The sequence below is a fragment of the Pelophylax lessonae genome, assembly GCF_965119305.1.
Source record: "Pelophylax lessonae genome assembly, chromosome: 9".
In the NCBI taxonomy this organism is placed as follows: domain Eukaryota; kingdom Metazoa; phylum Chordata; class Amphibia; order Anura; family Ranidae; genus Pelophylax; species Pelophylax lessonae.
The window spans coordinates 142862891-142888889 of record NC_138776.1 but is presented as its reverse complement, the minus strand read 5'-3'; the positions used below and the strand labels follow the sequence as shown (position 1 = coordinate 142888889).

General features: G+C 46.8%; 1 protein-coding gene across 1 annotated transcript in view; it reads right to left on the bottom strand.

Moving 5' to 3' along the window:
• Positions 1-25999, bottom strand: part of DNAJB12 (DnaJ heat shock protein family (Hsp40) member B12) — a 114296-nt gene that overhangs the window by 40434 nt on the left and 47863 nt on the right. Inside the window, exon 3 of the mRNA XM_082267401.1 lies at positions 15859-16004. Coding sequence (XP_082123527.1) covers positions 15859-16004 — 146 coding nt within the window. The remainder of the gene's footprint in view (positions 1-15858; positions 16005-25999) is intronic.

The following is a 25999-nucleotide window of genomic DNA, read 5'->3' as shown; positions in this document are numbered from 1 at the left end:
GACCCTAGGGAATTGCCGCACTAAGAACCTTGCGGCCAAAGGAAGCATCCGCCGATGCCTGAACATCTACTTTGTAGAATTTTGTGAAAGTGTGCACGGTCGACCAGGTCGCCGCCTTACACACCTGGGCTACAGAAGCCCCATGACGACAGGCCCAAGACGTACTCAGAGATCTAGTAGAGTGCGCCTTCACAGGCACAGGGGGAACCTTCCCCTGCAAAGCATAGGCCTGTTCAATGGTCTGTCTGATCCATTTGGCGATGGTAGAGGCCGACGCCGCCATGCCCTTCCGAGGACCCTCTGGAAGAACAAACAAGGATTCCGTCTTTCGAAAAGACTCAGTCGATTTAAGGTAAACCCTTATCGCCCGAACAACATCCAAAGAATGTAGTCTCACCTCCTTTGGATGTTTAGGCTTCGCGCACAGCGAAGGCAAGACAATATCTTCATTAAAATCTAATTCCGAAACTCGCTTCGGAAGAAAAGAAGGATTAGGTCGCAAGACCACCTTATCCAAATGAACAACCAGATACGGAGACTTGCACGACAAAGCCGCCAGCTCCGACACTCTGCGAGCCGAAGTGATCGCAACCAAAAAGGCGACCTTTTTGGACAACATAGACAACGAGATCTCCCTGATCTGTTCAAAAGGAGCATGTTGTAACACAGATAGAACGAGATTCAAGTCCCAAGGGGGCAGAGGATCCCTCCTAGGAGGAACCAGATGCCGCACTCCCTGAACAAAAGTGCCAACCAAGGAGTTGGAAGCCACGGGACGTTGAAACAGAACGGCCAGCGCAGACACCTGACCCTTTATCGTAGCCAGCGCCAAACGCTGATCGACACCCGTTTGAAGGAAGGACAGCACTCGGGAAACCGAGTACGTGCGGGGTGAAAACCCCCTGGACTCACACCAGGCAAAATAGGCCTTCCAAGTACGGTAATAAACCTTCCCCGAGGAATACTTCCTCGCGTTGATCAAGGTATGAACGACCTCTGGGGAGAGACCCTTCTCCTGCAGGACCTCGGTCTCAACAGCCAGGCCGTCAAAGCCAGCGACTGTAAAGCAGGATGGTATATCGGCCCTTGAGACAGGAGATCGTCTCGAAGAGGCAGACGCCACGGGGCGTCGACCGCCAGATTCACGAGGTCTGCGTACCAGGACCGGCGAGGCCAGTCCGGTGCCACAAGAATCACCGTGCTGCGTTCCGAGTGTAACCTGCGAAGGAACCTGGACAGCAACTGAATCGGTGGAAACGCGTACATCAGCTTGTACTGATGCCACGGGGCCACTAACGCGTCCGACGCGTCTGCCCGAGGGTCGCGCGTCCTTGCCACGAACCTTGTTGTTGAGAGGAGACGCGAACAGGTCCACATCTGGAAGACCCCACTTCGCGCACAACATCTGGAAGACAGCCGGGTGGAGAGACCATTCCCCCTGATCCAGGGTCTGGCGACTCAGATAGTCCGCCTGCCAGTTCTCCACCCCTGGAATGTGAACCGCCGTTATCGCCGGGACATGAGTCTCGGCCGAAGACAGAATGTCGGCCACTTCTCGAGCCGCTCGGGCACTCCTGGTGCCCCCTTGGTGGTTGATGTAGGCCACCGCCGTGGCATTGTCCGTCTGCACCCGAACCGGGCAGCCCTGCAGCCGGTCCGTCCAGCGATGAAGACAGATTTATCGCACGCAATTCCAGAATGTTGATCGGAAGGGAGGACTCCCCCTCCGACCAAGTCCCCTGGGCGGACAGAACGCCCAGAACACCACCCCAGCCCGACAGGCTGGCATCTGTGGTGATTACCGTCCACGAGATAGGACGAAACGACTTGCCCCCGGACACCATCGGGGACTGGAGCCACCACAGAAGGTCCCTTCTGGTGCGATGGCTCAACGAGATTTGAAGATCCAGAGATTGAGGTCGCCCGTCCCACATGGACAGGATCTCCGCTTGGAGACCCCGCGTGTGAAACTGGGCGAAGGGAATCGCCTCGAAGGCCGAGACCATCAATCCCAGACATCTCATGCACGTCCGCAGAGACGAGTGCGGAACGTCCCTGAGGGACCTGACTTCCTCCTGAAGAGTTCTGAGTTTGTCTTCCGGCAGGAAGACCTTCGCCTGCACCGAGTCCAGGATCATTCCCAGGTAGGGAAGACGAACCGACGGACTCAGTGTCGACTTTGGAAAATTTATCGTCCAACCAAACTCCTGCAGAGTTTGCATCGTGACAGACAGGTCCTTCTCCAGACCCTGGCTGGTCGCAGACCGAACCAGAATGTCGTCCAGATACCCCAGGACAGAAATGCCCTGGGCCCTCAATAATGCCAGAACCGGTGCAAGCACCTTGGTGAAGACCCGCGGAGCCGAGGCGAGACCAAAAGGCAACGCCACGAACTGGTAGTGATCCTCCGCAATGGCGAATCGAAGGAACCTCTGGTGACCCTCGAAAATGGGGATGTGAAGATACGCATCCTTCAAATCGATGGAGGCCATGAATTCCCCCGGAACCAGGGCAGCCACCACCGACCGCAGGGATTCCATGCGGAACTTGCGAACCCGCACAGAGCGGTTCAGAGCCTTCAAGTCCAGAATTGGACGAACCTTGCCCTCCTTCCTGGGCACGGTGAACAGATTGGAATAAAACCCCCGAAATCTGTCCCGATGAGGCACCGGAACCACCACTCCCTGAGCCCTCAGGTCCCGCACCGCCAGGTGCAGGTCCCGTAAACGCTCTGGAGACAGTTGAAGATTTGAGGGAAAAAATCTGCTCTCCGGCCGAGAGAGAAACTCGATCTTGTAACCAGATCGAACGATCTCCTGAACCCATCTGTCCCGCACGCGGGCCAACCAGGGTTGAGGAAAACCGAGCAAGCGTCCCCCCACCCCAAAACTGGGTGAGGGCGCCCCTTCAGGCCGCACTGTTATGGGCTGCGGATCCGGATTGACCGGACTTCTGTTTCCCAGACCAGGGCTTCTTCTGAGAGCCTTGACCTTTGAACTTTTTGCCCTTGTAGTGCGACCGAAAGGCACGAAAGGACCCCTGAGGGGGCCGAAAATTAGCATGCTTCTTCCCAGAAGCCCCCTTAGCCTTGGGGAAATGGGGCAAGAGAGTGCTCTTACCTCCGGTGATCCCCTTAATCAACACATCCAAGGACTCCCCAAAAAGGCGAGACCCATCATAAGGCAGATTGGAAAAGGTCTTACGTGAAGATTGGTCCACCAACCAACATTTCAACCAAAACAGGCGGCGAGACAACACCGCCACGCTGTGCACACGTGCAGCCAACGGGACTAGGTCCAAGTCCGCATCACACAGATACATGACACCCTGGTGGATTTGATCCACCATATCCAGGGTCGCCGGCAAAGCCGAATCGGCCACTAGGACGCGCCTAAGCATCTGCGTCCAACTTGCGACAGCCTGGGCCGCCATGAGAGAGGCAAACAGAGCCTTAAGCATAGAACCCGTAACAGAATAAGTATGACGGGCAAGAGACTCCAATCTCTTATCAGTGGCATCACGGAACACAGGGGAATCCTCTGCAGGAATCGCAGTGGATTTGTTTAAAACCGCAATTGCGTGATCCACTGGGGGTGACACACACCACCTTTCATCAGTGGAAGGCGAGAAAGAATAACGCAGCTTGAACCTACTTGGTACAGCAAAAGGTTTGCGTAGATTGCGCCATTGTTCCTTAACAGCGCGCTGAAAATCATCATTGCAGGGAAAAAGCTGCGGCGTCCTGCGTTTTCTCTGCGTCCCATAAGCCGCCAAGGCAGCGGGGGGGGACACACTTCATCCTGCAAACGCAGTGTTTGTTTTATGGAAGCAATCAATTCATCCATGATTGCAAGCTCTTCAGGCGAGCCAGGGGGAGAATTATCAACCCCTTCAACTTCAGCCTCCACCTCGGACCCCACTAGATCCAGGGAGGAGCGGGACCCCGATAAGGAGGCCCCCGTCATAACAGCCCCATCACCTTCACCCTCAGAATCAGAGGAAAGAGAAACTCTGGGTCTCTTAGTAGATTGAGCAGCCACCAGCATCTGCACCTGAGCAGCAAGGCCAGCCACAATAGCGGCTAAATCCCCCCCTGGGGGGGAAACAGCAGTCCCCTGGCTTTCCACCAAGGCGGTAGGAAATTTGCCCTCCTGAGAATCCATTGCCCCAATATCAAAAGCCGGATAATAAAGGGTTAACTGCCCCTTTAACAAGCGCGGCGAGCGCAGCCCACCGCACCACACACAAGCACAATGAGACCCCCACAGGGACAATAAAACTGACACAGGCAATGGATAAGAAGGATATAACCTGAGGAGACCCTCGCCGCTGCTGCTGCCTTGATCGGTGTATCCTGGAGAAGAGGAAGTGATGCGGCCAGGGGGCTCTATTAAAGCCTATGGGAGGCTACAAGAAAATGGCCGCCATGCATGTAGAACATGCGGCCGGAGCGAGTGTAGGCAAAATGGCGCCGTTTGGCGCCGAAACCGCCGCTCCACAGTACAGTAATGCACACATGTTATCCATGTATAAAAAAACATGTTAGATCGCCGCAGCGATCGCTGTATAGTGCCCAAACATGCCACAAAACATGCCCCACAGCACACAGCTTCTCACACTGACAAGGCTGACACACACAGTGTCACACAGCTCCCCCCCCCTTGCAGCCCACAGCATGCAGCCGAGTGATAGGGAGACAAAACAGTGAGAACAGAGGCAGGTTACACAGTCCCAGACTGACACCCCCCCAGACAGACAGGTCCCCACATAGATACACTTACCTCACAATGGCGTGGGGGACCCGCACAGGCGAACAAGCCGCTGCACATGAGGCAGGGAGAGTCGCATACAAGACGCACAGAATGGGGGTTAAGAAACCGCACAGCGTCCAGTGAGGTAGCCACCTCACCAATCATCCCTGCACCGAACAGGGATGGGTCGTTCACTGTGCCAGGAGCGTTACCTGGCTGAACGCTCGATGGCAGGCTGGGAAGCCACTGACCCACGACCTGCGACCAGGGGGATCAGCCCGAGACCCAGCCCGCATGATCCTCTTCATCCGAAGAACTAACTAATGCTGACAAAAAGAACAGCTAAGTAAAGGTAGAGAGAAAACTCAAACAAAAAATCAAAAAAGAAGAAAGAGTCTGGGGCACAAAGCCCCAGCACAGAGAGAGCCAGCCACTCCTGACAAGCTAGACATTGAAACTGAGATATGGTTGCAGGAAGTAGGAGGGTATTGACTGAGGGGACCACCCCTTGAGGGTGGGATATGTTAAAAGCTTTAATGTTAACATATTCTGTTGCCTAGCTACTCCTTCGGAGCAAAGTCTAATACCCCATATGTGACGAATATGAAGAGGCGGCGACTGTCGGAGGACGTAAGAGAAATATATATATAGCATATACATTTGCGACTCAATTGTAACTGGATGTTATTAAAAATTACCTTTCATTTTCAATCTGCAGTGCTGTAATTTTCTGTAAAATGCAATGCAATATGGCTACCTGGAGGTGTTCTGTACACAGAATGTATACTGACCACACCCCCGAAACATCATTTCCAACTTGTGCGATCGGCCTACTGAGTCAGATTTTTGGCATCCTCATTTTTAGTGAGACACTCCCATAAGGGAAATCATGTCTGAAGGGATGTAGACCCTGCAGGTGCAGCAGCTGATTGATAATTAGAAAATCACTCCCATTAAATTTACTCTGCACCTGGACACAAACCGCTATTTCTTCAGGATAACAGTAGGTAAGACTCTGCAACAAAGTTTGTTAAAATCCTTGTCATGTACATAGCTCACCCAGAGGGGAATCTTTTTTTTTTTCTCAATAAAAGTGGAGTTACTCTTTAACCATAGTGAATAAAATCCCGGAAAACCACAGCATGACACATCACAGCACACAGCAACAGGCATTATTGTGCACAATACAATGTGAATGAGCTTTATATAGGATATTAAGCAAAATACAAATGAAGACTCTCCAGTCAGTCTCTAGTCTGAAGAATGAGAAACAAGATTTCTTGATGTAAACAAAACAGAGAAACATTGTGTACATCTGGATTACTACGTCATGCTAGGTCAATGTGGGACATTGTGTACATCTGGATTACTACGTCATGCTATGTCAATGTGGGACATTGTGTACATCTGGATTACTACGTCATGCTACGTCAATGTGGGAGAAGAGTAAATATCCTCCTAATATCTCCACACATTTCCATATCTCTTATATTAACTGGCCTGTGTTGGGAATGCCTCCATATGTGCTGGTCAGCTTAAAAAATGCATAGCAAGCCATATTGCATAATAGTTTTGTTCATCATGAACCTGCATTAATCCCCAAACAAACAGACACAACGTAGATAAGAGGAACATAGGTGAGAAGAACATTATGTATGCTACTGGTCTCTAGTTGCCTCAGGCCGGTTTGTCTTAAGATAAGGCAACCTGGAATGACACGTGTTATAGACACGCATGTGGTTGTGTTCTCAGAACACAGTGGAGTAATGCCCAAACGACAACTAAGTCGCTCCTAACATGATTTCCCAAGTAAGTCAGGAATCATTTTGTATTCTGACTACAATGGTCAGTGTGATTGCCTAGACTTCTAAAGTGACAGTAGAGGAGGCAAATGCCTCCTAAATTACTTTTCTTTTTTTAAACAAAAACACTAATTTGTTTTGGTAGAAAATTACTTAAAACCCCAAACAACTCTACATTTTCTGAAAACATATATAAAAAATAGTGGCAATTAAATTTTTTATATTAGACAATATCAAATGCATAGTGTAAGAAAAAAAAAAAAAAAAAAGACAAATTAATCTTAGCGCAAACAATGGAATACCACATTTATTGGTAAAATATAAAAGATGGGTTTGTGTCACGTAAATAAATACCAAACATGTCAAACCTCATAATTGTGTGTGGCCATGAAATGCTTAAACACTACAGTCCCCAAAATTGTCCGTATCTGAGGCTTTAAAAACCTTTTCAATTTATCAATTTAAAGTCAGCCGTGAATTATGGCCATGGGATTGTTGCTCTTACTTTTATGTTCGCAATGATATCCAACATGTGGCATACAAAAAACATGTATGTGCCCTTCCCCACGTTTGCATTTGCGTGTATGCACATGGCGACAGGGATGCCTTTAAATTTAGATTTCAATTATTGTTATTTAAATTTTTAACCTTGGTTTTTCTTTCAACTTGATTGCTATCATAAGGATGCTAACAAACCTCTGTGATAGCAGGGGTCGGTGACAGGTTCTCATTGAAGACATTAGACCCCCAACGTCGTCCTGCCCTCCACTGCAACCAATTGTGCACAATTAGCCACTTCCTGGATACAGTAGCCAGGAAATAAATTAACTGAAACCTTCTTACTACTATAGAAGTGATCAGGCAGCTGTAAAGCCACCTGGATCACTGAACAGCTGATCACTGGCTGCAAAAAAAAAAAAAAAATTATTATATTATATATATATATATACACATACACACATATATATATATATATATATATATATATATATATATATATATATATATATATATATATATATATATATATATATATATATATAATTTTTTTTTTTTTTTTTTTTAGCGACAGCCATGGGCTTGTTTTGACCATTTCTATTGACCACTACTGCCTAAGGATGGCAAGTAGTTAAAGTATATATCCCCAAACTTTTTTTTTTAGGTGCTAGCCAGGGCCATGTTGCAGAGATTTCCCCTAACTTTTTTTTTTTACCAAACAAGAATGAGGGAAAACCTCCAATGGCAGTAAAACCTGCCAGGAGTTCTAATCCTTCCCAAATCTAGCAAAAAAAGTTGGCTATAGTTTCACTTTGTGCATCAAGTTTTTTTAAATCTTTTTTGATCTCTTGAGATTAACCCTACGGTCACACCTATGCGTTTTATAGTGCATTTTGCTGTAACACACTACAGTCCATTTAACATGGTTTCCTTTTTGCTAGCTTGTCGTCCGCAAGCCACCTCCACCTGGGACACAAGGGACTCCAGGAAGCCCAGTCAGTGCATGGATGGATGGTTGGGACCTGGCGCCTCAGAGAGGGGCTCAGGTGGAAAAATGTGCTCCAAAGACTCCATGAGTCCCCAGGGGTACCCCACAAAAAAAGTGTAAAACACTGCTAAGGGACAACCCCCACCACGCTGGCAGCACCACCTGGTCGCCAGGCACACAGCACCAAGTGATCATCAGAGAAGGAGAGGACCCCACCAGACTCACTACCTGCACCTGCAGCCACCAGGATAATCTTCACTACACGTTCAGCGATCAGGAAGTGAAAGGATCCAGGATTCAGCACCAGGGGATGAGGAGGGGCTCCACTGTCATGCCCGCTGCCATTTTCAATGTCAAAACACAGCAAAATGGCCGCAAAATGGCCGCACACACACAGGCTACGACAAAATGATGGCCATGTGTGGCACCATAAGGCTTACAAGGACCCAGGAGGAAACCCAGGCCTCAAGGATAGGTCCAGGCAGGAGTCCCCACCAGGTACAACCCCTCCCCTTGCACAGTTGATCGTCCGGTCGCCGGCGGCGCCCCCCCAGGCCCCCATCACCAGCTAGCGCCCTGACCCCACCCCAGGAGGTGGACCAGACCCCCCAAACAGCTCCAGCATATGTGGGGGGGTAGGATGGGGGGCACTGGAAAGAGGGGGGGGACCCAGGATTCTGAACGTCCATTCCCAAGGGGGGGCGACGTCCACCCCAAAATCCTCCAGGGGACAGCAACTCACCATACCAGGAACCAGGCGGACACCACTCTAGACAGAAACCCTCTCCATCGAAATGGGGGGGGGGGGGGCTGTCGGCCAGAAGGAACGATGCAACTCAGGCCGAGACCCGGTCGTATGCGACCTGGGGGCTATGTCACGACAGACAGAGCGCAGAGCTGAGGTCTGTGCGAGCTCGCTGGCCAGACTGGGGTGACCACTGGATCTAGATTATCCAGCCCATCGCCCATGGCAGTTGATTGTAGATTTCACAGAAAACATTCAGGTGAAAATTTTTTCATCTAATAAGAAAAAAATTTGCCAGGACCAAAGATCCCAGCAAGAAACTAGGTTCTTACTCCTGACTAGGCAGAAAAAAACTGAGTGCCTATAGCAGAGAGGGAGAGTATAGCCCCCGGGGCTGCCCATGGGCATAGCCAGACTTTTTCTGCATAGTGTCCTACTCCTGTAGGGGGCAGTATAACCCAATGGTTAAGAATATCAGGAGTTGTGTCCGTCAATTAACAAAAGAGAAAATAATAACCGCAGAGGTGATCAAATACCATTAAAAGAAAGCTCTACTTATGGGGGGAAAAAAGGACATATTTTATTTGGGGTACAGCGTCGCACGACCGCGCAATTGTCAGTTAAAGTAACGCAGTACTGCATCGCAAAAATGGCCTGGTCATTAACCGGTTGCCGACCGCCGCACGACTATATACTGCGGCGGTCAGCCCCGGCCAGGCAGAGTGACGTATCGGTACGTCACTCGCCTGTCACTGACTTGCGAGCCTATCGCGGGCGGGCGCGCGCCCGCCGCGGCTCGTTCACAGATAAGTCAGTGCGTGTGACCGGCGGACTCAATGTCCGCCAGTCACACTGCGATCGCTCCTGTGAAGGGAGAAAGACAGAGCAGCTTGTGTAAACAAGCTGCCTGTCAGTTCTCCCTGTGTAAAAGTGAAGATCTGTCCGTTCTACTATGTAGAACGGTTGATCTTTGCTTTTACACCAATAGGAATGTCCCTACACAGTTAGAATCACGCCCCTAGGACACACTTAACCCCTCCCTGTCCAATAAAGTTAACCCCTTCCCTGCCAGTGTCATTTTTGCAGTAACAGTGCATATGTATAGCACTGATTACTGCAGTAATGTCACTGGTACCCCCAAAAGTGTCAAAAATGTCAGTCAAGGGTCCGATCTGTCCGCCGCAATGTCGCAGTACCGAAAAAAAAAAAATCGCAGATCGCCGCCATTACGCGTTAAAAAAAAAAACACCAAAAATGACAAAAATCTTTCCCTTTGTTAGTAAACGCGATAACTTTTGCGCAAACCAATCAAAATACGCTTTTTGCGATTTTTTTTTACCAAACATAGGTAGCATAAAACAAATTGGCCGAAAAATGTTAAAAAATTTTGATTTTTACTTTTTTTTTGGGGGAATTTCATATAAAAAAATGTGAAAAATATTGTTATTTTTGCAAAATTTACGCTCTTTTTTTGTTTATAGCGCGTGATCAAAAAATCGCACAGGTGATCAAATACCACAAAAAGAAAGCTCTGTTTGTGGGAAAAAAAGGACGTCAAATTCGTTTAGGTACAGCGTCGCACGACCGCGCAATTGTCCGTTAAAGTCACGCAGTAAAAAAATCGCAAAAAAACCCCTGGTCCTTTAGCAGCCAAATCCTCCGGGGCTTAAGTGGTTAAGGGTGTAAAACCTTCCGGTCCAAAAGTGGTTAAATACTAGCTGCATGTCTACTTTGTTTACTAGCCTGCTTTAGATCTTTCTGAGCCACTCACCCAGAGCAGGTATGTAGATTAGAAAGTCAGGATAAAGTCAGAACTGAGGATCTGCATACTTGTTCTAAAACAGACTCAGAAGTTAATCAAGCCATTGGAAACCCATGACAGCCAAGCAAGTAGAATTTTTTTTTTTTTTTTTTGTAAAAAGGGAGGCCAGCTAATGCACTATCCATATTCCTTTATCACCGAGTAGCCCCAGGCGATATTCTAGTGAATATTTCCTCAGCTGTTCATCTGGAACATCAGTGTGTGGAAATCTGCAGCACAAGCAGCTGAGTGGCCGCTAATCTGCTTTAGACAGATAATGATAGTCAGAAATGGAGAGCTCATCCTGTGTGACAGCACTGCTGATCTCAGGATAATGCTGCATAAGACGGGCATATGAAAAAAGTATCACGTAGATTCAACACTGGGAAGTCATCCAAACGTTTAAGATCATGTCGAGTTGCTTTATAGCATGTTTGCCCCTTAGCATTAATTTACACACACTGGATTAGGTCATAGTTTGGTACGAGAGAAAACACCAATTACTGAACATATAACATTTAATTCCAAGGAAAGAGGAAATGTTCCCTCCGAACAGCTATGATAACCCAATACATGAGAAGCAGGATGTATTTTGACCTTTTCTAGCACAAAAGTATCACAAAACTGTGATCCAATCACTAGCTTGTTCTTGTAACACAATGCATCACATCTAAAAAAAGAGGAAATGATCACTATAGCACTGCTAAAGAATTGGGACAGTTTATACGGAACGCCATGGAAGTTTTAGGGATGAAACTACTAATTGAATAATCGACAACTAATTGATTATGAAAATAGTTGTCAACTATTTTCATAATCGATTAGTTGGTCGCCTGATTAGTTGGCCTGCATACAGAATGCATTATTTGTTTACATATCAGAAAATACAATGAAGTACACCATATATGCATGTCAGTATACACAGTGCAGCACACATACAGCTCAGTAAACTGTCCATACATGTCAGTATTAGGGATGCACCGAATAATCGGCGGCCGAACATTATTCGGCCGAAAATAGAAAAAATAGCACTTTCGGTGTTCGGCCGAATAAGTCAAAAGGCCGAATAATTTTGTGCCGAATAATAGGGCTGAACGATAGTCGATATGATATTGACTATCGTTCTGTGGCCGTAGGCGATATTCATATCGCCGAGGTCACGATATTTACAGGGGGAAGGGACTCGGAGGAGGACAGGAGGACTCACAGACTTCCGTGTTAGGCAGGGGAAGCCGGGACACTTCAGCGGTGAGCATACATACATTACGCACTCGTGCACTGCAGCCCGCCCCACACATTCAGTGAGTCTTACTCTCCTCCCTAGTTTTTTCAATGGCACATTCAGGAAGCCAATCACGCCGTGATTAGCTGCACAGCGAACCAATCACGCGTGCCTGCACACCTGATTGGTTCCGCTGTGTCGCTACTAACGGCGTGATTGGCTTCCTGAATGTGCCATTGAAAAAACTAGGGAGGAGAGTAAGACTCACTGAATGTGTGGGGCGGGCTGCAGTGCACGAGTGAGTAATGTATGTATGTGGCTGTGCTCCTTTCCAGGCTACTACTAGTCCACCTCCAGCCTCCTACTACCACCACTATGAGAGACTGTCTGTCACGGTATAATCTGATCGAGTCCACACTGACACTGACTGACTGTCACTGAGTAATTGATGTTACCACATTAACCCTGACCTGCCCAGTGCCCTGTATCTGCAATTAAAATGTACAAGGCTGCCTGCATGCTTCCTGATTTCCATTCCCAGCATCCTTCCCAATCCCTACAGTGTCACTAACATTAACCCTATGGTACAAGGCTGCAGTGTGCACTGAATCCCATTCCCTACAGTAACATTTAGGGAGAGAGAGAGAGACATGAGAGGACGAGAGAGAGAGAGAGAGAGAGAGAGAGAGAGAGAGAGAGAGAGAGAGACATGAGAGGACAAGAGAGAGAGAGAGAGACACGAGAGGACAAGAGAGAGAGAGAGAGAGAGAGACACGAGAGGACAAGAGAGAGAGAGAGAGAGAGAGACACGAGAGGACAAGAGAGAGGACAAAAAATTGGCAAAATAAATGGAAAAAATGCAAAACACCGCGTTCGGTATTCGGCCTTCGGCCAAACATTTTATTATTATTCGGCTTCGGCCAAGAATTTCATTTCGGTGCATCCCTAGTCAGTATACATAGTGCAGCACACATACAGCTCAGTACACTGTCCATACATGTCAGTATACACAGTGCAGCACACATACAGCTCTGTACACCATCCATACATGTCAGTATACACAGTGCAGCACACATACAGCTCAGTACACCATCCATACATGTCAGTATACACAGTGCAGCACACATACAGCTCAGTACACTGTCCATACATGTCAGTATACATAGTGCAGCACACATACAGCTCAGTAAACTGTCCATACATGTCAGTATACACAGTGCAGCACACATACAGCTCAGTACACTGTCCATACACGTCAGTATACACAGTGCAGCACACATACAGCTCAGTACACTGTCCATACATGTCAGTATACACAGTGCAGCACACATACAGCTCAGTAAACTGTCCATACATGTCAGTATACACAGTGCAGCACACATACAGCTCAGTACACTGTCCATACATGTCAGTATACACAATGCAGCACACATACAGCTCAGTAAACTGTCCATACATGTCAATATACATAGTGCAGCACACATACAGCTCAGTAAACTGTCCATACATGTCAGTATACACAGTGCAGCACACATACAGCTCTGTACACCATCCATACATGTCAGTATACATACAGCTCAGTAAACTGTCCATACATGTCAGTATACACAGTGCAGCACACATACAGCTCTGTACACCATCCATACATGTCAGTATACATACAGCTCAGTAAACTGTCCATACACGTCAGTATACACAGTGCAGCACACATACAGCTCAGTACACTGTCCATACATGTCAGTATACATAGTGCAGCACACATACAGCTCAGTACACTGTCCATACATGTCAGTATACACAGTGCAGCACACATACAGCTCAGTAAACTGTCCATACATGTCAGTATACATACAGCTCAGTAAACTGTCCATACATGTCAGTAAGTGCCTGAGAACTTATGAATGTGAAAGTGTGAGGAGAAATGAGTCATGGGACATGTAGTCCTGTGCGGGAAGTGGGTGGTTCTAAAGGCACGGGGTTTTTTTACCTTGTTATAGGGGCACTCTATACTATACTTTGCAGCTTGCTATTGGGGCACTCTGAAGGCAGGAGCCAGAAGTGTCAGTGGGGGACCCCAGAAGAGGAGAATCAGGGCTGCTCTGTGCAAAACCATTACACAGAGCAGGTAAGTATAACATGTTTGTTGTTAAAAAAAAAAAAAAAAAAATCACTTTAAAGACAGGGGAAGTGCAGGGAAGATCAGTATCTGAACCCAGGGAAGGTGAAGGCTAATAGACTGGAGGTAATATAAGGCATTACAATTACATTTAAAAAGTAAACTTTTACCAGTATTGTGCATTATATTTAAAAGGATTAAATCCATGAAGAAAAAAAAAAAAAAAAAAAAAAGTCTCACCTTTTAGTACTACTTTAATACAAAAGATTTTGATTTCCCTTCCAACCTTCATATACTGCAGCTTCATGTGTGACTGACTCCTAGTTAAAATGCCCATATATCCCATTTCTGGGTGTATTTATTACTATATATATATATATATATATATATATATATATATATATATATATATATATATATATATATATATATATATAATAAATAAAATAAATATTATATATAAATAAGAGTATTATTACTTTCATAGTTTCACAATATAAATTAACCCCTTATAATATAGTAGCGATCATCTGCTCTTTTTTGTACTATAAAGGGCTCATTTTAGTTTTTTTTACCCCCATTATGAGAGGTGATACAAAAGAGAAAAAAAAAAAAAAAAAAAGCTACTGCTACTAAACGTCTTAGGCCTGGTTCACAACTATGCATTTTTTTTGTGCTTTTTACAGAAACGCACTACAGTTCATTTAACATTTTCCTATAAGACACATTCACATCTATGCTTTTTTCAGCCATTGCGTATTTGTAAAGAGCCAAGGACTTTTTTCAAACGCAAAACGTCGCTTTTTGGTTTCAATACACTTCAATGGAAATGCTGCAGAAAAGCATGTAGTGCGTTTTTGCCGCAATTTGCCTTTTTTAGTCTGCCCAACAACAAATTGGCCTAAAAGCATAAAAAAAAATGCAAATCGCAGCAAAATCATGTGTGCAAAAACGTAAAAAACTCACAGCGAAAAACACTGCAGAAACAAATCAAAAGCAAACTGCATAGATGGGAACTGAGCCTTATGCTGGCCATACACATCGATTTTTGGACAAGAATATTTATACAAAAAATCACTTGCTTTGAATATTCAGTTTTAAAACGAATAATTTCTGACCGAAAACCACAGAAAACTTCTTGGTCATAGGAAATTTTCAGACACTATTCTGCTCCTTCAAATTTTCCTGCCATTGTGGTAAAAAACAAATGTCGATTTGACCCCACTAACGATTAGAAAATCTAAAAGAATGTTCCTAAAATTAAATTTTTTTTTGCAGGAAGACATTGTTTTTGTAGGTCTATGTAAATGTGACGGGCAATCTGACGCTGTCCTCCATTAAAGTCTATTTAACCAAAAAAACGTTTTGAGTTGAAAAAAGTCATTGACCCTTTCCAAATATGCAGCTTAAGTGACAGCAGGTGCAGGTAGCTTTCATCAAGCCACCGGCCTATGACAAGGGAGTCTGTCATACATAATTTATTACAGTTCTGACTAAAAATCTGAAAAACAGTCCAACATTTTTTTTCTTTACATAAAAAAAATTTGATCTCAGAGATATTTACCAGATTCAACCTCCAATAGTATATACGTTATATACAGTATATCTCTTCTGTCTGTTCTCAGTGGATTAGAGATTTTGCTCCCCTAACCATATAGTTGGTTATTTATATTTACCACTGCATATAGATATTGAAGAATAAATTGCCTTTTTTTTTAAACTTTACATATTGGCTAAATTATTCACCATTTTTTTTTTTTTTAAGTTTATTAGCCGATTCATCGAAACAATAAAATCGGTCAGCTAATTGATTATGAAAATATTGGTTAGTTGCAGCCCTAGAAAGTTTAACAAGCCAAACCCAATTCTACTGAAATCTTACTCTCAAAGTCTATAATATACTCAAATTGATATACTTCAAATGGATTCACCCACCTTTAAATGCTTCTGTGGCGCCAGGAGCGTGATTTTTATCCGGATGAAATTTTAGAGCAAGCTTTCTGTAGGATTTCTTTAAGTCATCTTCAGTGGCTTCTCTAGTCACTCCCAAAATTTCATAGTAGTCCTTACATTGCTTTACCCTGATGAGTGAAGGTAAAAAAAGCTTAACATTTATTTCTGATCACATTAGGATCTACCATCCAGAAGAAAATAAAAATAAAAAAGAAATAAAAAGGCATTATCAATTACAAAATAAGCAAAAAAAAAAAAAAAAAAAAGAGTGGTTACAGCAAATTTAATAATAATTACAGAATAGCAACGAGGTAGAGAACATTGAAGGAAGAGGTAGAGTGCTACTTCAGATGCAAAGAGGTGTGAAAAAGATGCCAGATCTGAGGTATTATTTCAGACTATCGTCAAAAGTAGTAATGATAAAACTGAGGAATAAGATGGTGGCTTTGAGGCTATCACCAATAGGTTAGCTGCTCCGCTACCTTCAGCACCACACTGTTCAGTCTAGGAAAGTTACTGATCAGTACAGGAATCACACCACGGAGATGCATTCAGGTATCTCTCTGCGAGTGGTGTGCATAGAATAGAAGCAAGCCTGGAAGCGACAGACTTCCAAGCTGTACAAGGCTGATCACATCAGGGAACTGTGGGACATCGAAATAATAGCACATGCACATTAGAGGAAGAATCTGAGGTGTATGCAACAACGAGTGAGACAGGAAGCTTCGGAGTGTTGTCAAAACTAAGCCATTTTTATATATAAATGATGGAAACAGAGTGCTGTCGACAGGACACCAGAAACCCATTAACAGATAAATTGCGCAGTCAATGGGTATATTCAATCTTATAACTGACTGCCCATATGGGGGTTTTATGAATGTTCATTTATTCTTCTTAACTTTGTACCGGGTGATTTGGTTGTTTCCTGGACAGACACCAAGTTTCAGGCCATTTTTTTTTTTAAGATGATAAATTGGAAAGACATGTCCCTACACTCTGTTAGCGTGTAATTTCAGGACAAGTGTGTGGACCTTGTTAACCACAATGCAATTTGATTTGACTATCTACACAGGAGGCCGGTCTACCTGCTGGGGACCTAGAACCAGCTTAACCACAGGTATTGTTGCAGTTTCAAGAAAAAACTACCTACTGAACAAGGCAGAGAGGAGGGACAGTGATGCCAGGTTCTCCTCCTCATTAAAAAGAATGCAACATGCTGTGGAACAGTGGCCTTGCCAAGCAAGCGACCCCCCTGTGATTACTATATAGAAGGGCAACCATTCAGCGCAGCACCTTGAAATACGTTGTCAACACTAGGGATGCACCGAAATGAAATTCTTGGCCGAAGCCGAATAATAATGAAATGTTTGGCCGAAGGCCGAATACCGAACGCGGTGTTTCGCATTTTTTCCATTTATTTTGCCAATTTTTTGTCCTCTCTCTTGTCCTCTCATGTCTGTCTCTCTCTCTCTCTCTTGTCCTCTTACTCTCTCTCTCTTGTCTTCTCATATCTCTCTCTCTCTCTCTTGTCCTCTCATGTCTCTCTCTCTCCCTAAATGTTACTGTAGGGAATGGGATTCAGTGCACACTGCAGCCTTGTACCATAGGGTTAATGTTAGTGACACCGTAGGGATTGGGAAGGATGCTGGGAATGGAAATCAGGAAGCATGCAGGCAGCCTTGTAAATTTTAATTGCAGATACAGGGCACTGGGCAGGTCAGGGTTAATGTGGTAACATCAATTACTCAGTGACAGTCAGTCAGTGTCAGTGTGGACTCGATCAGATTATACCGTGACAGACAGTCTCTCATAGTGGTGGTAGTAGGAGGCTGGAGGTGGACTAGGAGCCTGGAAAGGAGCACAGCCGCATACATACATACATTACTCACTTGTGCACTGCAGCCCCCCCCCACACATTCAGTGAGTCTTACTCTCCTCCCTAATTTTTTCAATGGCACATTCAGGAAGCCAATCACGCCGTGAGTAGCGGCACAGCGGAACCAATCAGGTGTGCAGGCACACGTGATTGGTTCGCTGTGCAGCTAATCACGGCGTGATTGGCTCCCTGAATGTGCCATTGAAAAAACTAGGGAGGAGAGTAAGACTCACTGAATGTGTGGGGCGGCTGCAGTGCACAAGTGAGTAATGTATGTATGCTCACCGCTGAAGTGTCCCGGCTTCCCCTGCCTAACACGGAAGTCTGTGAGTCCTCCTGTCCTCCTCCGAGTCCCTTCCCCCTGCCTATGTAAATATCGTGATCTCGGCGATATGAATATCGCCTACGGCCACAGAACGATAGTCGATATCATATCGACTATCGTTCAGCCCTATTGTTCGGCACAAAATTATTCGGCCTTTTGACTTATTCGGCCGAACACCGAAAGTGCTATTTTCTCTATTTTCGGCCGAATAATGTTCGGCCGCCGATTATTCGGCGCATCCCTAGTCAACACTGTAGGTGCTCAGACTACTACAGCACTTTACAAATTCTTCAGAGGTTCGGCTTTAAAACTAAAGTCAAGGAAAGTGTTTCTTTATAACCACTAAGGACTGCATACAGATTTTAAAAAGAGTTGAAGCTTATACTCCGAGTTCTCAATATAAACTATAGCCATGACTTTCTACAACAACTTGGCCCTTCACACTATAATTCTAGAGCTAACAAATCACAATTACCTTCAAATAAATAAAAGTAGTATAAAATTCTTTGGTATAACCATTTAATATAGCCCTTCAAAAAGGACTTTGTTGATATTATTGATATAAATGCTTAACCACTTTACCCCCGCTCACTTTGCTGCTACTGCAGCAAAGTGGCTCGTTCCCGTCCAGCGACGTAGACCTACGTCGCTGGACTCCGCCCCTTGTGGGCGGCGCGCGTCGCCGGAGGCTCGCTCCCGCTGTTTTCAGTCACAGCGGGAGTCAGGCCAGGGGAGGAGCAGCGGCGATCGCCGCTGCTCTTACCCGATCGTCGGGGATCGAGTCTGGAGATCCGCCCGCTGTGTGTAAACACAGCGGGCGGATCTCTGAAGTGACAGGCAGGGTCAGATTGCAGGGTTCAGCATAGCTGAACCCTGGATCTGTCCTTGTGTCACTCTGTCACCTCCCCCCCCCCCCCCACACGTCAGTAAGCACCAGGCATACATTAACCCCTCCCTTTCCAAAAAAATTTACCCCTTCCCTGCCAGTGTCATTTTTACAGCAACAGTGCATATATATATATAGCACTGATTACTGCAGTAATGTCATTGGTACCCCCAAAAGTGTCAAAAATGTCAGTCAAGGGTCCGATCTGTCCGCCGCAATGTCGCAGTCCCGCAAAAAAAAAAAAAAAAAATTGCAGATCGCCGCCATTACGCGTTAAAAAAAAAAAAAAACACCAAAAATGACAGAAATCTTTCCCTTGGTTAGTAAACGCAATAACTTTTGCGCAAACCAATAAAAATACGCTTATTGTGATTTTTTTTACCAAAAATATGTAGCAAAAAACAAATTGGCCAAAAATTTTAAAAAAATTTAGATTTTTACATTTTTTTGGGGGGGAATTTCATATAAAAAAAATGCGAAAAATATTGTTATTTTTTCAAAATAAACGCTCTTTTTTTGTTTATAGCGCAAAAAGTAAAAATCGCACAGGTGATCAAACACCACCAAAAGAAAGCTCTGTTTGTGGGAAAAAAAGGACGTAAATTTCGTTTGAGTACAGCGTCGCACGACCGCGCAATTGTCAGTTAAAGTCGCACAGCACCGAATCGCAAAAAGTGGCCTGGACGGAAGACAGCAAAATCCTCCTGTGGTAAAGTGGTTAAAGAGGAAGTCTGTTTTTGTTTTAACTTACCTGGAAAGTAGAGGCATATTGTGATAGTATGCATCGCACACTAGCACATTATGTGACACTTACCTCCAAAGCCCTCGTTGTCCCAGCTGGGGGCCACATCCATCTTCCCTCCCGGTCTGGGGACTCCGGCTATGCTACTGTGCTTGAGAGCCGCCGGTCACGGCATAGGGCTCTGAAGAAACTACGCGGGTGGCTGTTCCTTAGGAGCGCATGCGCCGATTACGTTATCGGTGCAGTATACAGTAAATATCTCCTAAGCGGTGGAAGTTTAGGTGGTATTTACAGTATCTAAAAAGGTAAGCCTTATTATAAGCTTACCTATAGGTAAAAACAGAGGGGGGTTTACAACCACTATAAAACATTTCTGAAGTATAAAATAGGGCACAATCTAACAATTATAAATAAATTATTAGGAAAATAAACATCTTAGCATATTTTTCATTTAACAAATAACGAATTTTTGTAAAATCTTACCGTAAAATTCCTTTCTCTGAGTCCTCCGACAGTCGCCGCCCACTCATACAGTCTTCACCAATGGGTATTGACCCCTTATCCACAGGAGCAAGCTAGGCATAAGACTTGTTAAAAACAAAGTAATTTACATAGACACACCTGTAGGGGGCTGTCCCAATGGTCCAATACCCCCCTGCTATCAGCCTTCCCAACTCAGTTTGGTAGCAAGCAGTTAAGTCCATAAAAACCCCAAAAGAGGGGCGGGGGCGGCGACTGTCAGAAGACTCAGAGAAAGGAATTTTACAAAAATTCAGTTTTCTCTTACGTCCTCTGACAGTCGCTGCCCACTCATACAGTCTTCACTAATGGGATGTCCCAAAGCAGTGTAGACATGAGGTGTGGGAAACGTACCCGTCAAAAATGCAACGCAGCACCCAAGTCAGAGTAAGGAACCTTACTCGAACAGAAAGGTAAATCCTCTGGGTAACAGAAAAGCTCAACTGGAGCAAACAACCCAGGAAAGCAAATCAACAAGGGGGAAAAAACAACCCCAACAGCCAGGGACCGGCAAAAACCAGGGTCCCCTTAAGGCACTGCCGCACAGAGAACTTTGCGGCCAAAGGTGGCATCTGCTGATGCCAGAACATCAAGTTTGGAAAAGGTGTGCACAGACGACCAAGTCGCAGCCTTGCATACCTGGACCACCGAAGCCTGATGCCGGAAAGCCCAGGACGCACTCACCGCCCTGGTAGAGTGCGCCTTGACAGGGAAGGGCGGTGCCCGTTCCCCAAGCAAATAGGCATGTACAAATTGTCTGTCTGATCCATCTAGAAATGGTTGCCACAGACGCAGCCATACCCTTCCGAGGTCCCTCAGGAAGGACAAAAAGAGAATAAGACTTTCTGAAGGATTCAGTGGATGACAGGTACACCCTGATCGCCCTGACCACATCCAAGGAATGCAAGGCACACTCCTTAGGATTCTTAGGGTTCGCACATAGCGAAGGTAAGACAATATCCTCGTTAAAGGTGAAAATCAGAAACCACCTTAGGAAGGAAGGATTGGTTAGGTCGCAAGACCACCTTTTCCCTATGAACCACCAGGTAAGGGGAGCGGTAAGACAAGGCCGCCAACTCCGACACTCTGCGAGCAGATGTGATAGCCACCAAAAAAGCAACCTTTTTCGTCAGCAGAGGCAGAGAAATTTCCCTGATGTTCTCAAAGGGAGGACGTTGCAAAACGGACAGGACCAAGTTTAAGTCCCAAGGAGGTAAAGGCACTCTCCGAGGAGGAGCCAAATGACGCACACCTTGAATAAAGGAGCGTATCAATGAATTAGACGCCAAGGGGCGCTGAAAAAGAACAGCCAGTGCAGACAACTGGCCCTTAGTAGTGGTCAGCGCAAGGCTTGGGTCCACACCAGATTGGAGGAAGGCTAACACCCTCGCCACCGAAAAAGAGTGAGGATGGACGTCCCTGGACTCACACCAGGCAAAATAAGCCTTCCAGGTACGGTAATAGATCTTACCGGACGAGGCCTTCCTAGCCTTAAGCAGGGTAGGAATGACTGGCGACGAGAGACCTCGATCTCTCAAGATCTGGCTTTCAACAGCCACGCCGTTAAAGCCAGCGACCGTAAAGCAGGATGGAAGATCGGCCCTTGAGACAGCAGATCGTCCCGTAAGGGAAGTCGCCACAGAGGTTCGACGACCAGTTGTATGATGTCCGCGTACCAAGACCGGTGCGGCCAGTCTGGAGCCACCAGAATCACCAACTTCGGTTCCGAAACCAACCTGCGAAGGAACCTGGACAACAACTGAATCGGGGGGGAAGGCATAGATCAGGTGATACTGATGCCAAGGCACCACTAGCGCATCCGAGGCGTCTGCCAGAGGGTTGCGCGTTCTTGCCACGAACCTTCCCACCTTGTTGTTTAGCCGAGATGCGAACAGATCCACATTTGGGGTTCCCCATCTTGCACACAGCAGCTGAAACACCTCCGGGTGCAGGGAACATTCCCCCTGGTCCAGGGTCTGGCGGTTCAGATAATCGGCCTGCCAATTCTCCATACCCAGGATGTGAACTGCCAAAAACGCCGGGTCACGAGTCTCGGCCCAAGCCAGAATCTCGGTCACCTCCAGGGCCGCCCGGGCACTCCTGGTGCCCCCTTGGTGATTGATGTAGGCCACCGCAGTGGCGTTGTCCGTCTGCACCCCAACAGGGCGACCCCGAAGTTGAGCCGACCAACGAAACAAGCACAGCCTGATCGCTCGCAGTTCCAAGATGTTTATCGGCAGGGAGGACTCCTCCTCTGACCAAGTGCCCTGGGCAGACAGAATGCCCAGCACGCCACCCCAGCCCGACAGGCTGGAATCCGTGGTGATCACCGTCCACAACAACCGGCGGAAGGATTTCCCCTCCGTCAGAGCCGGGGACTGAAGCCACCGAGATCTACCTTTCCAGGGATATCCTCCTTTCCAAGGATTGAGGAAGTCTGTCCCATCTGGCCAGGATCTCCGCTTGAAGAGATCGCGTGTGGAACTGTGCAAATGGTATCGCCTCGAAGGCCGAAACCATCAACCCCAGGGACCGCATGCAGGTCCTGAGTGATGAGGACGGGTTGTCCCTGAGGGACTTGACCTCGTGTTGCAGAGTCCGGAGCTTGTCTACCGGCAGGAAAACTCTTGCTTGGGCAAAGTCCAGAACCATTCCCAAGTAAGGGAGACGAACAGGAGACAGGGTCAACTTCTGCACGTGGATGGTCCATCCAAACTCCTGGAGCATCTGAACGGTAGTTGACAGATCGCATAATAGACTCGGATGGCACTCGATCTTAACAGGAGATCGTCCAGATATCCCAAGACCGCAATCCCCTGTGCCAGCAACAGGGCCAGAACAGGGGCCAGCACTTTGGTAAACACCCTTGGAGCCGAAGAGAGACCAAAAGGTAACGCCACAAACTGATAGTGCTCCTCCGCGATTGCAAATCGGAGGAACCTCTGGTGACCCTCGAATATAGGGATGTGTAAATACGCATCCTTGATGTCGATGGAAGCCAGGAAATCTCCTGGGCTTAAAGAGGCCACCACCGAACGGAGGGATTCCATGCGGAACCTCTGAACCCGCACAAAGCGATTCAGACCTTTCAAGTCCAGAATCGGACGTACCTTGCCCTCCTTTCTGGGCACAGTGAACAGATTCAAGTAAAACCCCCGAAATCTGTCCCGATGAGGCACCGGGACAACCACCCCCTGGGCGAGGAGATCCTGAACCGCCCGATGAAGATCGCGTAACCGATCTGGGGTCAAATGAAGATTTGAGAGGAAGAATCTGTCCGATGGACGCGAAAGGAATTCGATCTTGTAACCCGATTGAATGATTTCCTGAACCCACCTGTCCGGAATCCGGGACAGCCATGGTTCTAGAAAACTGCGCAGACGTCCCCCCACCCCTGGAACGGGTGAGGGCGTAGCTTCAGGTAGAGGCGGCGGGACCCGCCGAGCCAGCGTGGCCTGGCTTTGGCTTGCCCGTCCAGTGGCAAGCCAGAGATTCCACCCGCCTATCACTAGGGTCCCTAAACACCGGAGAATCCTCTGAGGGCATAAGAGTGGCCTTGTTCAACCTGGACACCGTGTGATCCACCTTAGGGGACACCGTCCAGCGCGAATCCGTAGGAGACGCGAAAGGGTAACGGAACCGAAACCGTTTTAGTACCACAAAAGGGCGTTTTAAATTACGCCATTGTTCGATCACCGTTTCTTGAAACTCAGCCGGACAGGGAAAAACCTGTGCCGCCTTCTGGGTCCTGCGAGTCCCAAAGGAAAACTGAAGACTGGGCTCATCCTCTAAATGTAGTGTCTCCTTAACCACTTTACGACCGGCGCACGACGATCTACGTCGGCACTCAGCCCCGGCCAGGCAAACTGACGTAGGCCTACGTCAGCACAATTTGCCGGCCCTGTGCGCGCTCCCGCGCGTCCCCGCCGCCGATGATGACTCGATTGGGTTCAGAACCGATCAGTCATCAGGTCCAGGCCAATCATTTTTGGTCTGGACCTGTTGATCGGTCCTGCCCAATCAGATCATCCTCTAAGCCTGTGAAATGTAAACACAGGCTTAGAGGAGATGTGCCCTCCCCCCACAACGGTCTTTTTGGATCCAGCGTGAGAGGAGAGCACATCTTACTGTGAGTACTGCACCAAGCACACCCACACACAGTTAGATAGGCACATTTCACCCCCGATCGCCCCCCCAATTAACCCCTACAGCCCCTGACACAACACACACTATATACAGCATATAGCATATACCTATATACCTGTATAAGTGTGATTTGTGAACAGGTGTAGCACTTGCGACCCCCCCTTTTCCACTCAAATTACCCCCCACCCCCCCCTAATAAAGATTTAACCCACTGATCTCCCCTGACCCCCCCCTGATCACCGCCGTTAACCCCTACACCCTCTGTCACATCAGCACTAATACAAACGCAATATACGGTGTTATTGTATTTTTGTATTAGTGTCATTGTGATCAGAATTAGCGCAGGCGACTAAGTTTCTGTCCCAAGAAGGTTTAGGGTCCCCGCCACCCGCCCAATAAAGATTTAAGCCCCTGACCCCCCCTGATCACCCCTACACCCCCTGCCATAGCACACACCGTATACAGTATATAGCATTTTGCTATATACCCGTATAAGTGTGATTTGTGGTCAGGTCTAGCGTTTGCGACCCCCCTTTTTCCACTTGAATTACCCGCCACCCCCCCCCTAATAAAGATTTAAGCCCCTGATCCCCCCCTGATCACCGCTAGTTAACCCCTACACCCTCTGTCACATCAGCACTAATACAAACGTAATATACTGTGTTTTTGTATTTTTGTATTAGTGTCATTGTGATCAGAATTAGCGCAGGCGACTAAGTTTGTGTCCCAAGGAGGTTTAGGGTCCCCGCCACCCGCCCAATAAAGATTTAATCCCCTGATCCCCTCCTGATCACCCCTACACCCCCTGCCACAACGCACACTGTATACAGTATATAGCATTTTCTATATACCCGTATAAGTGTGACTTGTGACCAGGTTTAGCGCTTGCCACCGTTCCTTTTATCCTTAGGATACCCGCCAGTCCCTTCCAATAAAGATTTAAACCCCTGATCCCCCCCGATCACATCCCGTTAACCCCTACACCCTCTGTCACATTAGCACTAATACACACATAATATACTGTTTTTACTGTATTTTGTATTGGTGTCATTGTGACTTGAGGTTGCGCTAGCTAGCTAGTTTCTTTCCCAAAGGAGGTTTAGGGTCCCCGCCACCCCCCCCAGATCCCCAGCGCATAGTTTAGAAGTAACCCCTTGATTGCCACACACGCACGCACGCACCTACACTTCCATTTCTAGTATAGTGTTTGAACAGATCAATATCTGATCAGAACTATACTAGCGCCCCCATAGTTTAGGGTTCCCAAAACGCGGTGTTTGCACGATCAGTACTGATTCCGGCCAGCACCTGCGTTTAACCCTTTCACCCAGGCAAGTGTAGTAATCAATAGATTACTGTCACTTGCAAAAAAACACAAGACACAAAACCGCTGTGTTAGCAGAGTCAGGCCTGATCCCTGCTAGCATTAGCAGTTTTTTTTTGTAGCGCTTGAAATAATCTTCGACAACCAGGTGCTTTTATTACCTGTGAGTCGCATCACTGTACGAGTAAATTTAGTTACCAAAATGACCAAACGTTCGTACAGGGATGAAGAGCTTATCAGTTATATGCTGACCGAGTCATCTGATAGCGAAGGGGAAGCTACAATGACCGAATTAGTGTCAGTAT